The sequence below is a fragment of the Apis mellifera genome, linkage group LG3, assembly GCF_003254395.2.
Source record: "Apis mellifera strain DH4 linkage group LG3, Amel_HAv3.1, whole genome shotgun sequence".
NCBI lineage: Eukaryota > Metazoa > Arthropoda > Insecta > Hymenoptera > Apidae > Apis > Apis mellifera.
In genome coordinates this window covers 9,003,767-9,018,705 of record NC_037640.1, presented here as the reverse complement: position 1 = coordinate 9,018,705, position 14,939 = coordinate 9,003,767, and the positions used below count along the sequence as shown (strand labels likewise).

General features: G+C 41.2%; 1 protein-coding gene across 9 annotated transcripts in view; it reads right to left on the bottom strand.

Moving 5' to 3' along the window:
* LOC408740 (phosphatase and actin regulator 4) overlaps positions 1-14,939 on the bottom strand; it is a 322,845-nt gene that overhangs the window by 255,962 nt on the left and 51,944 nt on the right. The window contains exons 1-2 of one of the 9 annotated variants that reach the window (XM_006563993.3): positions 11,273-12,264; positions 9,438-10,454 (exon numbers count right to left, since the gene is read on the bottom strand). The exons of 4 other annotated variants lie outside the window; for them this stretch is intronic. In XM_006563993.3, the coding sequence (XP_006564056.1) occupies positions 9,438-9,750 (313 nt within the window). In that variant the 5' untranslated portion in view covers positions 9,751-10,454; positions 11,273-12,264. Of the gene's footprint in view, positions 1-9,437; positions 10,455-11,272; positions 12,265-14,939 lie in introns of those variants that run through there. 4 more of the 9 variants (XM_003250320.4, XM_016911497.2, XM_006563996.3 and 1 more) reach the window with 4 other exon arrangements.

The following is a 14,939-nucleotide window of genomic DNA, read 5'->3' as shown; positions in this document are numbered from 1 at the left end:
AAAGTGAATACTTCCCGTGAAATTCCTTCTGTTCGCGCACCGAGTATAAAAAATTCATATTTCCGCCAACATTAAATTCTTCTTTCGCCCTTTCGATCGATTACAAAACCCGATTTAATATTTTCAAATTTTCAACCCAGCAATTACGGATGAAAAAGAAAAAGAAAAAAGAAACAGAAATTAATCCTAGATTAATTATGGATGAAAAAAGAAAAAAGGAAACAGAAATTAATCCTAGATTAGAATTGGAGAATAGATTGGTAGATGATCGTAAATAATAGCGAGCATTTTTCTTCCCGATCCCGATCGCGAAGCGAGTAATTACACGTTCCCATTACGCATTCATACACGCGGCTCGGCCGGAAAATTAAGTTTCTCCCGGTTTTGCCCGCTCTTATCTTCCCTCCGGGGAAATTACACATCGTTCGAGAAAGAAAGTTTCTTGCTCTTTTCATTTCGATCCAAGCACCTCTTAACGTTCCGTTTACAACGTATACCCGAATGGAATCTTTGAATAGCAACTCGTTTTCGATCATCATTGTTGTTGTATGTTGTCCATCCATAAAGGAAACGTGTCAACGAATAAATTTTTAAGATTACCACTTCACGAGGAGAAAGTTGATAAGAATTATGCGATAAGCATTATTCCTCGGGATTGGAAACTCTAACTCTTCTCTCGCGAATAGCAATACTTTTCATTCAATTTTAAATCTTCCGATGATCAATTACTCCATAAATTCAAATCGTTTCATTTTTCTATCGCATCGATTACTACGATCCTTAGATAATTCCGCGATATCCGAATATTGTAATTTGGATTAACCGCATCTCGGTGTGAAGATAAATTTCAGAAATTACAGGTGCAATGCAATTAAACTGCACAATCAATTTCTATACACGAGTCAATTGTGAATTGAACAATTTAACAATCGTACGAACAAAACGTATAATATATACCTTTGACATTAAGGTATAAAGTCGTAACGATGATAAACGCGCAATAATCTATTCGTATGTGTGTATATATGTACGTATACATATATGGTGGTATTAAATTGTTTGCACCAGGTATGACCTCGCCAATGGTTGACGTCAGAAAGCGGTTGCGAAGCGTGACGTTTCCTTCTACCGCCTCGGCCGAGGACAATAAAATCCAGGTAGGTATAGGTATCAAGTTCAAGATCGTGCGGCGAAAGATAGAAAGGGGGGGCTTTACGATCAATTCGTAAAGATTTACGAGGCTCGTAATGGGCTAAACAACCCCCCTTTTACTTACATTAGTCCCTTCGCAATATCTCGGCGAAATAGGAAGGAAATACGTTCTGCCATAATTTCGATGACCCACTTTCTGCACTGTTTACTCCAGAATAAACTAGCTAAGAATGCATAATATGCAGTTATGATTCTCTGCGTTCTCGAATCGTTGCAACTCTGTATTATAATGTAAAACAGGGCATTTACATCTTTCGATTTCTTATCGAATTCAATTCTTGATGAAATTCTTTTTGAAAAAGAATTTGATTAATATCTTTTCCATGAAAGAAGAAGAAGAAAAAAAAATTCTGATCTTTTCTTTCGGACAATATATATTTATCCATCGTAAAATAGAATTCTATTCCAAATGAAAATTCTTTTCTATTTTTGTAATCTTCTTTTTAGCAGATTTCTAACAAGAGATCTACGATCTGTTAGACGCAAGTGATTTTTATCGATTTTTATCGATAAAACGAGACGGTTAATCCCGAGATTTATTTATTCTCGCTGACGTTTCTCTCGTACCTCAACACACAATGAAATATCTTGAAGCTTACCAAGCCGAGAGAAATATACATCACGGCCGATATACTGCGCTCTAGCTCGCGAATACTACATATCACGGTTAACGCACGAATCTCGGGAACACGATTGTGTATCATTTAACGTATTCTGTTCTCAGATATATACACATACACGCATATACGAAAGCTTAAAGTGATTAATGCACACCGTTAAACTACCAAACTCCGTACACTTATCTCGAATATTCGTCAATCAAAGTTTCAACAATAATTACACTCTTCTCCGAGACGGAGAATCCATCTTGTGGCCGGAAAAAGTATAATCGTATGTGCAGAGGTGGTGATATTGCGAAAATGGAATTATCCCTCCGTGAAATTTCAAATGTTTCGAAGCGATGGATTACTCGGAATTTTTCGCCTCGAAAATCGATGCTAAGCAAGTTTCGAGCCAGTGATTCGTACATGAATTATTAAATTTCGTAAACGAAGTGAAATTCTTTAGAGAGATCTTTCCATACAACATATACTTGTCAGAATTTGGAGAATAGATATTTGAACGATATTTAATAGAACGTTTAGATTGGTATATCATTTCTACAAATTTTTTGAACGATATTCAGAAATATATTCACTGCCTTCTCTCAAATTTCCAAATAAAAATTATCTTCCAAATTTTCCACTAGAGAATCCCCTTCCACTTTCCCTTTCAAATACAAATCTCCCAATACTCCACTTTCTATCTTTCCAAATCTTCCTCAGAAAGAAGAGAGACCTGAAAGACTTTGGATAAACAAAAAATCATATCTCGGATACAGAAATTTTCCTGGAGAGAGAAGAATATCGAAAGTACAAGATTCTCGACGTTAATCTCTCAAATTCGTCATATGAGATCGCATGGGAAGAACACAAGAATCGAGCATCGGGGTGCGGGTCGTCTACGAAACGGCGGACGGATCTCGTTAAAGTGTGGGACTGGAGATCGCGGCTCGAGGACCCGAAGAAGCATCGCAGACGTCGAATTACACCGTCCTCTCCCTCCCCGCCGTCCCCTCGAGCCGAAGACTGTAGCACGGCGCGTTATCGAGAGCAGCCGAAGCCGGGGCCGGGAGCATCCAACGACGAGCTGTGTGCGCCGGCTCTCCGGCTCAATGAATGATTTCCGCGCGGCGTTGCCACGTTACGTCTGCATTCTGCACCCATTACTCCTACTGGCGTCGCGCGTTTTATCGTTTCCTGCAGTTTACTATTAAACATTGCGCAATTATGCCTCCAACGCTGACCTAACTGCCCGGACCCCGCCTGCGTCATCGTTTTAAGCCCGGAGGAATGTTGGAACGGAGTGAGGGAGAAGCCAGAGGGACGCGTCGAGGCGTGGATGTGTCCCAATAGGGAAAATTGGGGGGAGGAGAATCGTAATAGTTGTATAAATGTTCGAAAATCTTCGATTTGTCGTATCGTTTCTAATAAATAATCTAATTGATTATTGATATGTATGATGACCGATGTATAGGATAGAAAATTAGCAGAGATACTAAAAATTGAGAGGAGGAGAATCGTAATAATTGTATAGGCGTTCGAAAATCTTCGTAATAGTTGTATAGGCATCCGAAAATCTTCAATTTGGAATTCTCTCGTATCGTTTCTAATAAATGATCTAATTGATTATTGATATGTATGATGACCGATATGTAGGATAGAAAATTAGTAAAAAAGGAATACTATGAGACAAGAAGAAGAATCATTTCTAATAAATAATCTAATTGATTATTGATATATATGATAACCGATGTATAGGATAGAAAATTAGCAGGGATACTAAAAATTGGGAGGAGGAAAATTGTAATAGTTGTATAGGCATTCGAAAATCTTCGATTTGGAATTCTGTCGTATCGTTTCTAATAAATAATCTAATTGATTATTGATATGTATGATGACCGATATGTAGGATAGAAAATTAGCAAGAGAGGGATACTATGAGACAAGAAGAAGAATCGTTTTTAATAAATAATCTAATTGATTATTGATATGTATGATGACCGATGTATAGGATAGAAAATTAGCAGGGATACTAAAAATTGAGAGGAAGAGAATCGTAATAGTTGCATAGGCATCCGAAAATCTTCAATTTGGAATTCTGTCGTATCGTTTCTAATAAATAATCTAATTGATTATTGATATGTATGATGACTGATGTGTAGGATAGAAAATTAGCAGGGATACTAAAAATTAGGAGGAGGAGAATCGTAATAGTTGTATAAGTGTTCGAAAATCTTTGATTTGTCGTATCGTTTCTAATAAATGATCTAATTGATTATTGATGACTATGTATGATAATCGATGTGTAGGATAGAAAATTAGCAGGAAAGGGATACTATGAGATAAGAAGAAGAATCGTTTTTAATACATGATCTAATTGATTATTGATATGTATGATGACATAATGATGCGTAGGATAGAAAATTAGCAGGGATACTATGAGATAAGAAGAAGAATCGTAAATATCGTAGATAAAATTTTGAGTCTGGTACGAGAATTGTGATTATATTAGATATTAACGTAGACACGAGACAAGTGGAGAATTGTTGAGAGAGATGAAGAGGATCGTACGTTAAGATATTGGAAAATACCAAGTTTCATATGAAATAGGATTCTGATGATTTTAGTATTGGCTATTGACATAGATGTATGAGATGGAAAATTAATGGAGAATAATTTAAGGTTAAAAAGAATCTGACACGGAATTTTAAATTTGCGTGAATTTGCTTTTTCAATTTTAGAGTAGTGGAATGGAATTCTGATAATTTTCACACTGGGAACATGTAATGTCTATTTAACAATTAAAATGGTTTTGTTGAAACGAATATCATATTGCAGATTACAGAAATGAATTTAATAAAAATATAAATGGAAAAATAAAAATTTTATCGATAGCCTGTCAAGTATAATTGAATCATGTATAAGTTGAAACAATTTTGCAAACACGAATCAATCATCGGCGTCTAAATAGAATTATCAATTGCTTGAAATTACACCGTGTCGCCGGAATGATTCACGATTCTAACAACGACGAATTAGCGCACGATTATTTCTCAATTTCGAGTTTTTAGCAGTTTTTATAGCAATTTTCTACACAAGCTGCAAAAATAAGAATAAGAATAATTCTAGGAATGTACAACTACGAGGAATAACAAGAAAACTTGATAATTTCTTTTATCTTGCTACAACCAAAGATTTGAACAACTCACTTAACACGCATCCTCGAAGAATCATTACCTGTATTATTTCATCCTCTTGTACAACTGCTAATCGTAATCTGGAAATTATTATTCCATTCCAGAAATTTAAACTTTCGAATCTAAATTCATCGTGCAACTCACGTCTCGTGGAGATTCAAATTTAATCTAAATTTCTCGATTCTACGAAACAATACATTCTTTTAAATTAACTTATTTCACATCTAATTCTTAAATTAATTAAATTCGACTTTAAAATTTTCCAAAATTTTCACGACAAAAGAGCAAACTATTTTCCTTATTACATTACATTATTGTTCTTTGTTTCGAATTCTTTGAAGTTTTTCTTTTTTCACCGCGACAAGGTGAAGAAAGATCGAAGAAAGGGAGAACTTGACTCGTAATATGAGACACGCCTTCGCAGCGTTGCCGTTTAATCATTCCCTCTCCCTTAGGCCGACGATCAATCATCCACGGGTACCTAATACGCGATTCGTCATTAGCACTTAAGCCGTAGTTAAGCCGTTCCGGGAATTGTGCAACAGATGTGCGAGAAAACTACCGATTATCTGCGAAATGAATTCCGACACTGTGCACCCGATCCAAATACCCTTCGAAAATTTAAATTTTCCACAAGAAAAAAAAAACCTCGATTCTGAATCACCTAAATGGATAACAACGAATGATTGAAATAATATTTCCAATGTTCACAGACCAAGAGAATGACGCGTGTCTAGCATTCGAAGACGCATTAACCTTTTCTTATACAAAAAAAAAACGGAAGATCGAAAAGAGATGATTGTCGTCCCCCATAGAAAGACAGTCGGATGAAATTGATTGGCCACGACGGAAGAGCAATCCCCAGAGAGGAAATAACCACGACGCGCTGGGAACGGATAAGGCCGAAATATCGATGATGAAGTCGATATCGCGCGAGTGGATCGCGGACCATCGATTATCCGCGCTAATGAATGCGCAAACACGGATGTACGAAAGGTTAACGTTTCCTGTTCAGCGGTGGAAGTCGAGAGTGGCTGTTGTTGCGGCTATCGATCATCCGCACACCTTCGTCCATCCAAGTATTATCGTCACGATGTTTGCGGTTTCGAGGCGATTTTTTGATTAAGTTCGGATTAGTTTTTAGAAATTCAATATGCCCGTGATCCGTGATCGTACGGTAGCACGCGTTCAAATATACAACTCTTTTTCCATTTTCATCCTCTTAGATTCTATTTTTTCGAGAATCAAAGGAGAAAGAGATTAGACAGAAGGAGATTAAATACCTTGCGAGATCTCGGTGAGTGCATCGAAGCATCTCGATATATCAAAGAAATCCATTGTCTCGCCTAATGAAAGTTTTACATCTGTTTAGCGTATTGTAAACTATCAATAACAGAAACGTGAGAATCGATAACTGCTATTCAAAAAATACACAGCATTTGAGAATCGATTCAAACGATTCACAATTTCACGAACAAACACGAACACGAGTACAATTAAAACATTCATAATAATATCCCGATAATATATTTAATGTGTCGTCCCAAGGAATTCAATAAACGATTCACCTTTCGTTCGAGATTCAAACAAAGAGGAAAGTCGCGTTAAACGATATTTTCGATATGTTTGGAAACACGCGGGTCGGGGACGGGTATAAAGGCGGGTTCAGTCGCGAGGAAGACACCGAAGGAGGAACGTATTAAAATCCGTGGCCGTTCCGCATGCAAATTGCTCTGCGCGCGCGATGCGTCCACGATGCACGTGCAAGCAAACCGCTTAGATTTACGCGTATTTCTGCGACAACGCACCGCCGTGGTACACGTATAATATACGTGGCCCGAACACGATCCACCGGGGCTGGTTACTTTCCAAGTAACACGTGTTGCATGATCAAATAGTAAGATGAAAAGTGGTCACACGTAGCGGAAGGCGGATAACAAGATTCCTGATCAATATTCCCCGGCCGAGAAAATTTGAGGTCGGGACAGGGAGGGATTTACTTGTTCGAAACTACCGATGGAGTTTCTCGACAGAAGCTTCTAATATATTTAGAAGCTTTTGCGTCCCCGTATATTTTTTAAGGAAATAAATTCGAATCATGAATCCGTCACGAACGAGGAAGAAAGTAATTGACTTTGACGTTATTATCTTTTTCAGAAATATCCTTGGAAACGTTCAATCTGAGCGAAATGTAAAAGTAGAATTTATCTTTAAATTAACGTATCGATCTCAACAGAGAGTTATTATATTAAGTAATGAGATCTTCCTCTCTCGCTAATATCCTCCCTCGTTATCTCTCTCGCCGTTCTGCCTATCTTTATTTTCCAGCCGCGTGTCTATACATATCTTAATCTGGATCCTTCCTTTCGTTGTGCATAACGCACAGTGAGAAGCGAGTATTGATAAAAAGAAATAAATAAACAAATAGATACAAACCAACCTACGATATCAAGAAAAAAGCAAGCGATAATTCGTTCGTCAAAAATAAAAATAGAAATAATTTTTCCTCTGTAAAAACCCAGCCAAAAAATAAAACAAAAAATCGACACATTCTTCTACTCTATCGTAATCTAAATCTCGATCAAAAAAAAAGAGAGAGAGAGAGGAAGTTGAGTAAATCTAAAACAATTCGATAAACCGGTGACACCGTGCACGCATCCAACAGAAGAAGAATACTAATTCTCCAGGCCAGCGGAGACAAAGGCCTTAACCAACCACGAGCGATCAGAAGACAACGAAGAGAGGGCTAACGATCTATCAGGGCCGCGGGCGCTGAAACAAAAAGGCGGCCACGACAATGGAGGAGGCTTTTCGTGGGAGCGCGATAACAAAGCTCCCTTCGCGCGAGCGTTCCCGTTAAAAAAAGGAAAGAGAGGAAGAACGTGAGGCCCAGCCACCAACCCTACTCGCTCGCTCTCCTCCTCTCTCTCTCTCTCTCTGCTCGCTCGCGACTCCCTGTCCCCGCCTACCTTTGTCCCTTCTTCCTCGAGCAACGACCGCCGATCCAACGAGATAGCTGTGCAAGCTATCCCGGAAGAGGACACGAAAAAAAGAGAGAGAGAAAGAAAAAAGAAGAAAAGGGGAGAAAAGCACGTGTAGGTAGTCGGAGGGTTTGTTTACAGGCCGTGGAACTCGAGTCTGTCTCTCTTTCGCTTGGACAATATAGGCGGCGAGATGTGATGAGGTTGTAAAATTAATAGTCGAAGTAATCATGTTTTAAGGATTGAAAGAATCGAAGAGGAATAAGTAAAAGTGAAAGTAAGAAAGTTCGTTATTGAAGAATTTTTGAATGTAAAAATAGTTCGATTGAAAAGATGTCCTTTTTTTAAAAAAAGGAAATTATCATTTGTATAATATATATAGTTAATAGAAATAGTTGTATATGAATAATTCTTTTTAACACATTTTTGTGAAACATTTTCCGTATCTTGTTTGTAGATTTAACAATTTTTGATGGAAATAGCAAAGAACAGTAACTTCTCGATATAATAAAATTAAGCTCGGATAGAAAAAAGGAATCAATCTGCCTACGAATGATTAATTTACAATCCCTCTATATCGTGATAAATAATCGATTCACGCTCCTTTCCTTCCAACGTCTTCGACCCTTTTTCCTCGCCATTCTTCTTTCTTCCTACTTCCCCCTCCTCCTCCCCTCTGTAATTCCACTACTACGAGAGGCATGCTCGTTCGCGTGGAGTTGCACGATTCACGTGGAGAACGGTAATCGCGTGCAGCTGCGCTGCTGCCTTCCTTCTATAAAAAAGCCTCGTTCACGAGGGCCACGATGCGCGACGACAATGGAGGACGATCGTCGCCGCGGTGTAATCGAAAGTACGAAGGCATGGAATCGTGGCGATCGAGTCACCTGATCGCGATCGAGAGATACTCGAGAATGGCTGGGGCAGGTATAAGGCTGGGCAGAACTTAGGAGCACCCTGGGTGCTGCCGGCTATTGTTCCTTTGTCGGGGAGTTGGGGGGAGTCTTGAAAAGTGGGTATCCGGGTAATGACCGATTGAACGGCTAATGGAACCAATAGATAGAACAATGTGGCTTTGAGAAGTTCCGAGAACGCGCCAATCGCCCTAACAATTTCGCCATTTTCCAAGAAAAATTTGCAATTTCGAGCAAAATTTCGAAATATCGATTTTCTGAAATTTTCCTAGAGATAACAAGATAATAGCTGATGTTTACGTAATTTCTACTTTGTCGTTCTAAATATATGGCAAGATTAAATCTAACCAAAGTATTTATATAATATATTCATGGAAATTAGCGCTTCTACTAAAATCTACTAAATAATTCTTCGTCTATCTTATTTAGCCTTGGACTAAGTATATAAAGTAGAAAAGGGAGGGCAAAATTTATTTCTCTAATTTAAATTATTCCCGCCATTTTGACTAGGAAAATTATTGGAAAACTCACCGATAACGGTGTTGGCAGCGACCTCTTTCGCAGCGGCTGCGGCAGCTGCCGGCCCATGAGCCAAAAAATCGCTCAACGATAACGACGACGCGATGATCTGCCTTTTCTCCTCGAAATTTAAATAATCCAGGCTGTTGCTCCTCTGTGGTCCGGCGACGATCGTCACGGTCTTCGCCGCGTGATGATGATGATGATGATGATGCTGTTGGTGAAGATTGTTCTCCACCGACAGGTTGCTCGGTTTTTCATTGGCCGGCTCGTTGTTGGCCGCCGGGCTTGGCACCAGGTAGACGCCGCTCACGCGTATGGACATCGTCGACGGCCGATCCTTGAAACGGCCCCGCTTTTTCCGCCTCCAAGGACTGAGGATCGCAACCAGGCCCGGCAACGAAGCTACCGGCTGCTGGCCAGCTGAAACATCCTGACGACTGCCCGGTCGAGAGGTCGGCTCGCGTCGCTTGTTACTTCGAGGCAGCTCCACGGCTCGGCGTTTAGTGCGTTCACGATCGCCGAGGAAAATTTATGGGATCCACTATGCGCTTCTGGCAGCGGCTACCGTGCTCGCTGCACCCGATTATCCGTTTATTTTACGCGATTTCAATAGATTTAGATAGACGGATAAACGATAGAGATTTAATTAATCGATCTTGATTGTCGTCACTTGCACTTTTTTTCCCAAAAATTTCCTTCTTTCCCCTTTATCCTTAATTATTGCTAAGATAAAAAAGGTATAAGTAGATATTCAAGATGGCAGGATTTCCGTATCACTTTGATCGTTTTGAAAATTTCAATGGTGTGTCGATGATTTGGCAAAAATTCCTCTTATTTTGGACGATTATGGCACTCTGTGTGTGTGTATGAAAAATGGCCGGCACGAAGAGGGCGACTCTTGAAAGTCGGTTCGATGGTCTTTATTTATAACGGAAGGAAGAGGACGCGAGACTTCCGCGCTTTTTTTTTTCTCTCGCGATGGCCACGAGACACTCCGTGGCTCGGTCGACGCTCCGCGAAATCGTCCTGCGCAATAGGAACGGGGTAAAACGTTAACTCTCTCGCTAATGGCACTGGCTGTCATGAATGGCGTGCATTGTATCTCGTTCGGGTGAGGCCACACGAACGATTGTTGTGCGCTATCGTCCAACGAAATGTCTCATCGCGGCCCACCGATTTCTCTCTATTTCGATTATCGATTATATTCCTGTGAACGAGGATAGAATCGATACGATATATATATACGTGACGTTATTATGTTTAAGATCGATTGCGATGGCCGTTAATAAATTGACAATCAATTGACACGTCAATTTGCAGGCGCGTAAATGGATACGTGGATGAATACATATTCCGCGTAAAAAAATATTTTAGTCGCGAAGAGACGAGATTATCTTACGCGTTGAAATAACGCGTTTCTGAGAACGGAGCGACCTAACCTAACTTCCCATCCCATTTGAAAACGCGACGAGACGCCGAAGGTCGAGATACGATAGTATTGGCGCGGAAGAAAAATATCTTACGATTATGGTGCAAACAAAACGACATTCATTGGTTACGTAAAATACAATAAACGAGGCTAGTATATATACGTTATACACAAAGCTCGAGGCACGAAGCCGGCTTACACGAGTAACCTCAAACATCCGGCACGTATACCGACTGCCAAACGTAATCATACATACGGAACGGGTTACAGCGCACGCAGAAAGCATTCGGTTTTATCGGTGAAACGGAGTATAATGTCAGCGCGCAGCATGGTGGTCAAAAGTGGAGCCGGTAGAGACGGTATTTCGTGGACGCACAGAGCGCACGTATTTCGACGTGGCGTAGGACACACGTACTTGACAATTCCAGGGCAGTGTGAATGGCTGTTTTCGGATGGCAGGATTCGATTCGATTCGAGGAGTCACGAGAGTCTCCTCTCGACGTAATATCACAGCGGTGACGATTCACGGCAGGCGTCGCCACTCCTTCACGGGACACCTGTGTGCCTTCTAGCTGCAGGTGAGAGGAGAGCGAGACGGAGAGAAAGGACGCAACTATTATAAACACAGAAGCACATACTACGCGCGTACGCACAGAGGCACGTAGAAGAGAGACAGAGCGATGCAGGCACAATTGTGGAGAGGCACGATGCCACGAACTGCGGGCTTAGCACGAGAGAAGAAGACGACGACGACGACGACGAGCACGATCACGACTACGACGACGAAGAATACAACGGCGACACCGACGTCGACGGGGAAGTACGCACACGAAAGTTGACACACACGCTCTCTCGCTGTCGCGCACAAGAGAGAGAGACACAAACGCGAGAAACGTCTCGCGTTGAGATGTTGGTGAAAAACAGACGAATTCGCGAGGACGCGGTATACACGGCAGATTGGTTGATTCGCGTGGGGACGGATTCGCGACGGAATTAATTACCACTGCACCGATGTAACGTGTAAAAACAAACGGAGACCAGATGAACGGGCAACAACGACGACGACAACCGCGCCACGAAACACACACCGAGCGAGGCTCGCGAACACTGAGGGCGGCCATGCGATCGTGGCGCCGCCACACGACGCCGATAGGTATCACCGACCACGAGACAACGCTGCGCCAGTCGAGAATGGGGGAAAGTGAAGCTACTATACTGCCTTCGTCGTAATTTTTCATTAATGAATTTACGAAGGGCCTCGAACCGGCTGTTGCAACAGGATGGTCCATGGTTGCACAACTACAGGCTGGAATAAATTGTTCCTCCTGCTACAGGAATCTTCAATTTAATTTATTTTATCAACTTCCTGGTTGCAAACTATTAAGCGTGAAATAAAATGGGTAAAATAAAATAATTACGGGTATTTAATTAATGCCTTGCAGGTTTTGTAATAATAGTATAGGAAGGCGAAACAGCTTGAATCGTTTTATGAAATGATTTAGAAAATTTATTATAGGAGATAAAACTCGGCTGAAAAAAAAAACTTTATTAAACGAGTCGCATTTACATTACATAGTTCTTTATTTACAAACTTTTCTTTCCAAACTTCCGGCTAAATCAAATTCATTTTCACGCAATCTTAAATGCTGGAGATTTATTTTAGACGCATCCAGTTATTCCGCTTGTTAATGGAATTTCGATGCAAGGATTAATTAAGAGTCCCGGCAAATAATTGGAGAAACAGCGACGGTTCCGGTTCCCAGTTTTAATCCAACCTAGGATAAACTGATTGCAAAAAGTTTCCGCTTCTTCCCTCTTTTTAACTAAACTTTTGGAGAAATTATTAAAATTCCCCAAAGTGTTTCGCAAACAGATAGAGAAACGAAACGAACGCGTGTTAGAAAATTTAAACGTTGGGAAAATTTTTCTTAACACCGGTTATATCCAACGCAGATACAATCGACGGAAGCACGGAGGCGCGAACGTTCGAATTGGAAGGCCGGTGGATGTAGCATGACGCGGTCCACGTGGTATTTCCGAGGCGTCTAGACTCCCTAATTTAAACCGACTCGCGAATCTACCATCGTTTCGGCCCCGTCTAGCCGCTGTCACAACGGAAGACTGAAATATGAGAAACGCACAACCCTCCCCCCCGGTATATGGTTAAGCGAATTTCTTTTCTCTGCTCGCGTGCAAATAGTCTCTCGCCTCTTGGGGAAACAAAGCGAGGGGGGGAAAGGGGGAGGGGGAGGCCAGCTGTTGGCACGTTTCGAGAGAGATCTCCGCCCTCCTCGTGCGACGGAAACGGCTGCCACGGGTTCGAAATTCGACTTTAATTCGGAAAATAGAACGATGTTTGCTCACAACATCATTCTCCCTGCTCATGTTTTTAACGCTCTCGATCGCGGCGATTTAATCAACGCGCGTCTCAAAACTACCAGGATGATTCAAAAAGAATTATCGCGCCAGTTTCGATACAACAATCTATCTATCGATGATATGATACATCGCTCGCCTCGTCATCCATTGAATCACGATAACAAATCACCGCGGAAGATCGTATTTGTTCGTTTACAAACGTGAACCAAATACTCGAGGCGAGGTATTCGACGTTGCTTTCGAATGGACGGGGCGAGAGAATCACCCTGTATAGTCGTAACTACGGCCAAGAGATGCGATTATTGGCACTCGCCCAGTGTCCGTCGTCTGTTCTCCAGCCGTTCCTCTCGCGTCCACCGCCAAATGTGGCCTCGACACGGGTCCGTGGCAACGCGTAATTGTGTGGACAACGCGTTGGGACAAACTGTTTTAAATAATCCTCACTCGATATATTAAATGTGTGCCGTAATCTCGGAGTAAGTCACGGAAAGGCTGCGTTACGACTCAGTTCAATGGTCAAAGTAACCACTTCCGTTGATCGGTCAGTCGGCAATATTAAAGTCAGGTATAGACCGAGCCGATCCATCCGATCGATGCGAATTAAGGTCAATCCGTTGAGAAGAAGCAGGAGAGTTTCTATTTAGACATTATGTATATAATTTCACCAAAGTAAGTGTAAGATCAGTCAGAGTTTGATGATATAATTATAAATATAAATTAAATTAAAATTACGTTTATTAATTGCATCAAACTTGAAGGTTAAGGTTGTGATCTATCTTCAATATAAAATGACGATCAATGAATTGACGTCAATCATCGATATCATTATTTCTCTTATCGGAGAATTATCAAAGCAAACACGAGTCGAAAATGAACTTAACTCGTTTTTACAAAATAAGAAAAGATAAAGATTTAGATATATTAGATTAGATATATTTGAAAATTCGCCTTAAAAAAGGTGAATTTTACAGACTTTCGCGATGTTGTTTGGATACACTTTCGCTATATGTTCTCGAATTGGTACGAAGCCTGTTCTCACTGGCGGATCTATAATTATTCAGTATGTTACGAACGATTCCAGGAACAGTTCTCGGCCGTTTGGTCGAATGCCGCCCACTTAACAGTATTATTAATTGCAATAAGGAACGAGCATCCTCGCCGAGCCGAATTACCAGACAATTCACAATTAAGAGGCGGAGACGTATAATTAAGGCAAAGTGACGGCACATATACGATAAACCGCAAGCGGCCAGCGGCCAGCTAGCGTTGAACTTGCGTTTCCCTCGTGCTTCCATCCATGTAGTTTCCCAAATGCAACGAGTAACCGAAAGCAGGCGGCCAAGCGAGACGCGAATAAATTTTCTACAAATGGCAGGGGCCGAGAGAAAAATCGTTTTCCGTGAATCGCATTCGCGAAACAACACGGCCCAAGCTCCCCATGGCTCGTGTGCGAACACCTTCCACGCGTTGTTGTGCACCGGCCAGAATGACACATTGGAATTTGTTCGACGATCGTGCGCGCCAGAGACGTAACTCTGACCGACTCTGCATTCCCATTCCGCTACGTTTCGATGCGACGCGTCGTGTGCATCACGCGTAACGCGTATCCAGTGACACGCGAACTCCGACGCTCTCCATCATCGGTTATTTATAGCGAGCTGTTAATCGTAAGTGGAATATGTGACGATCTGACGTTCTATACA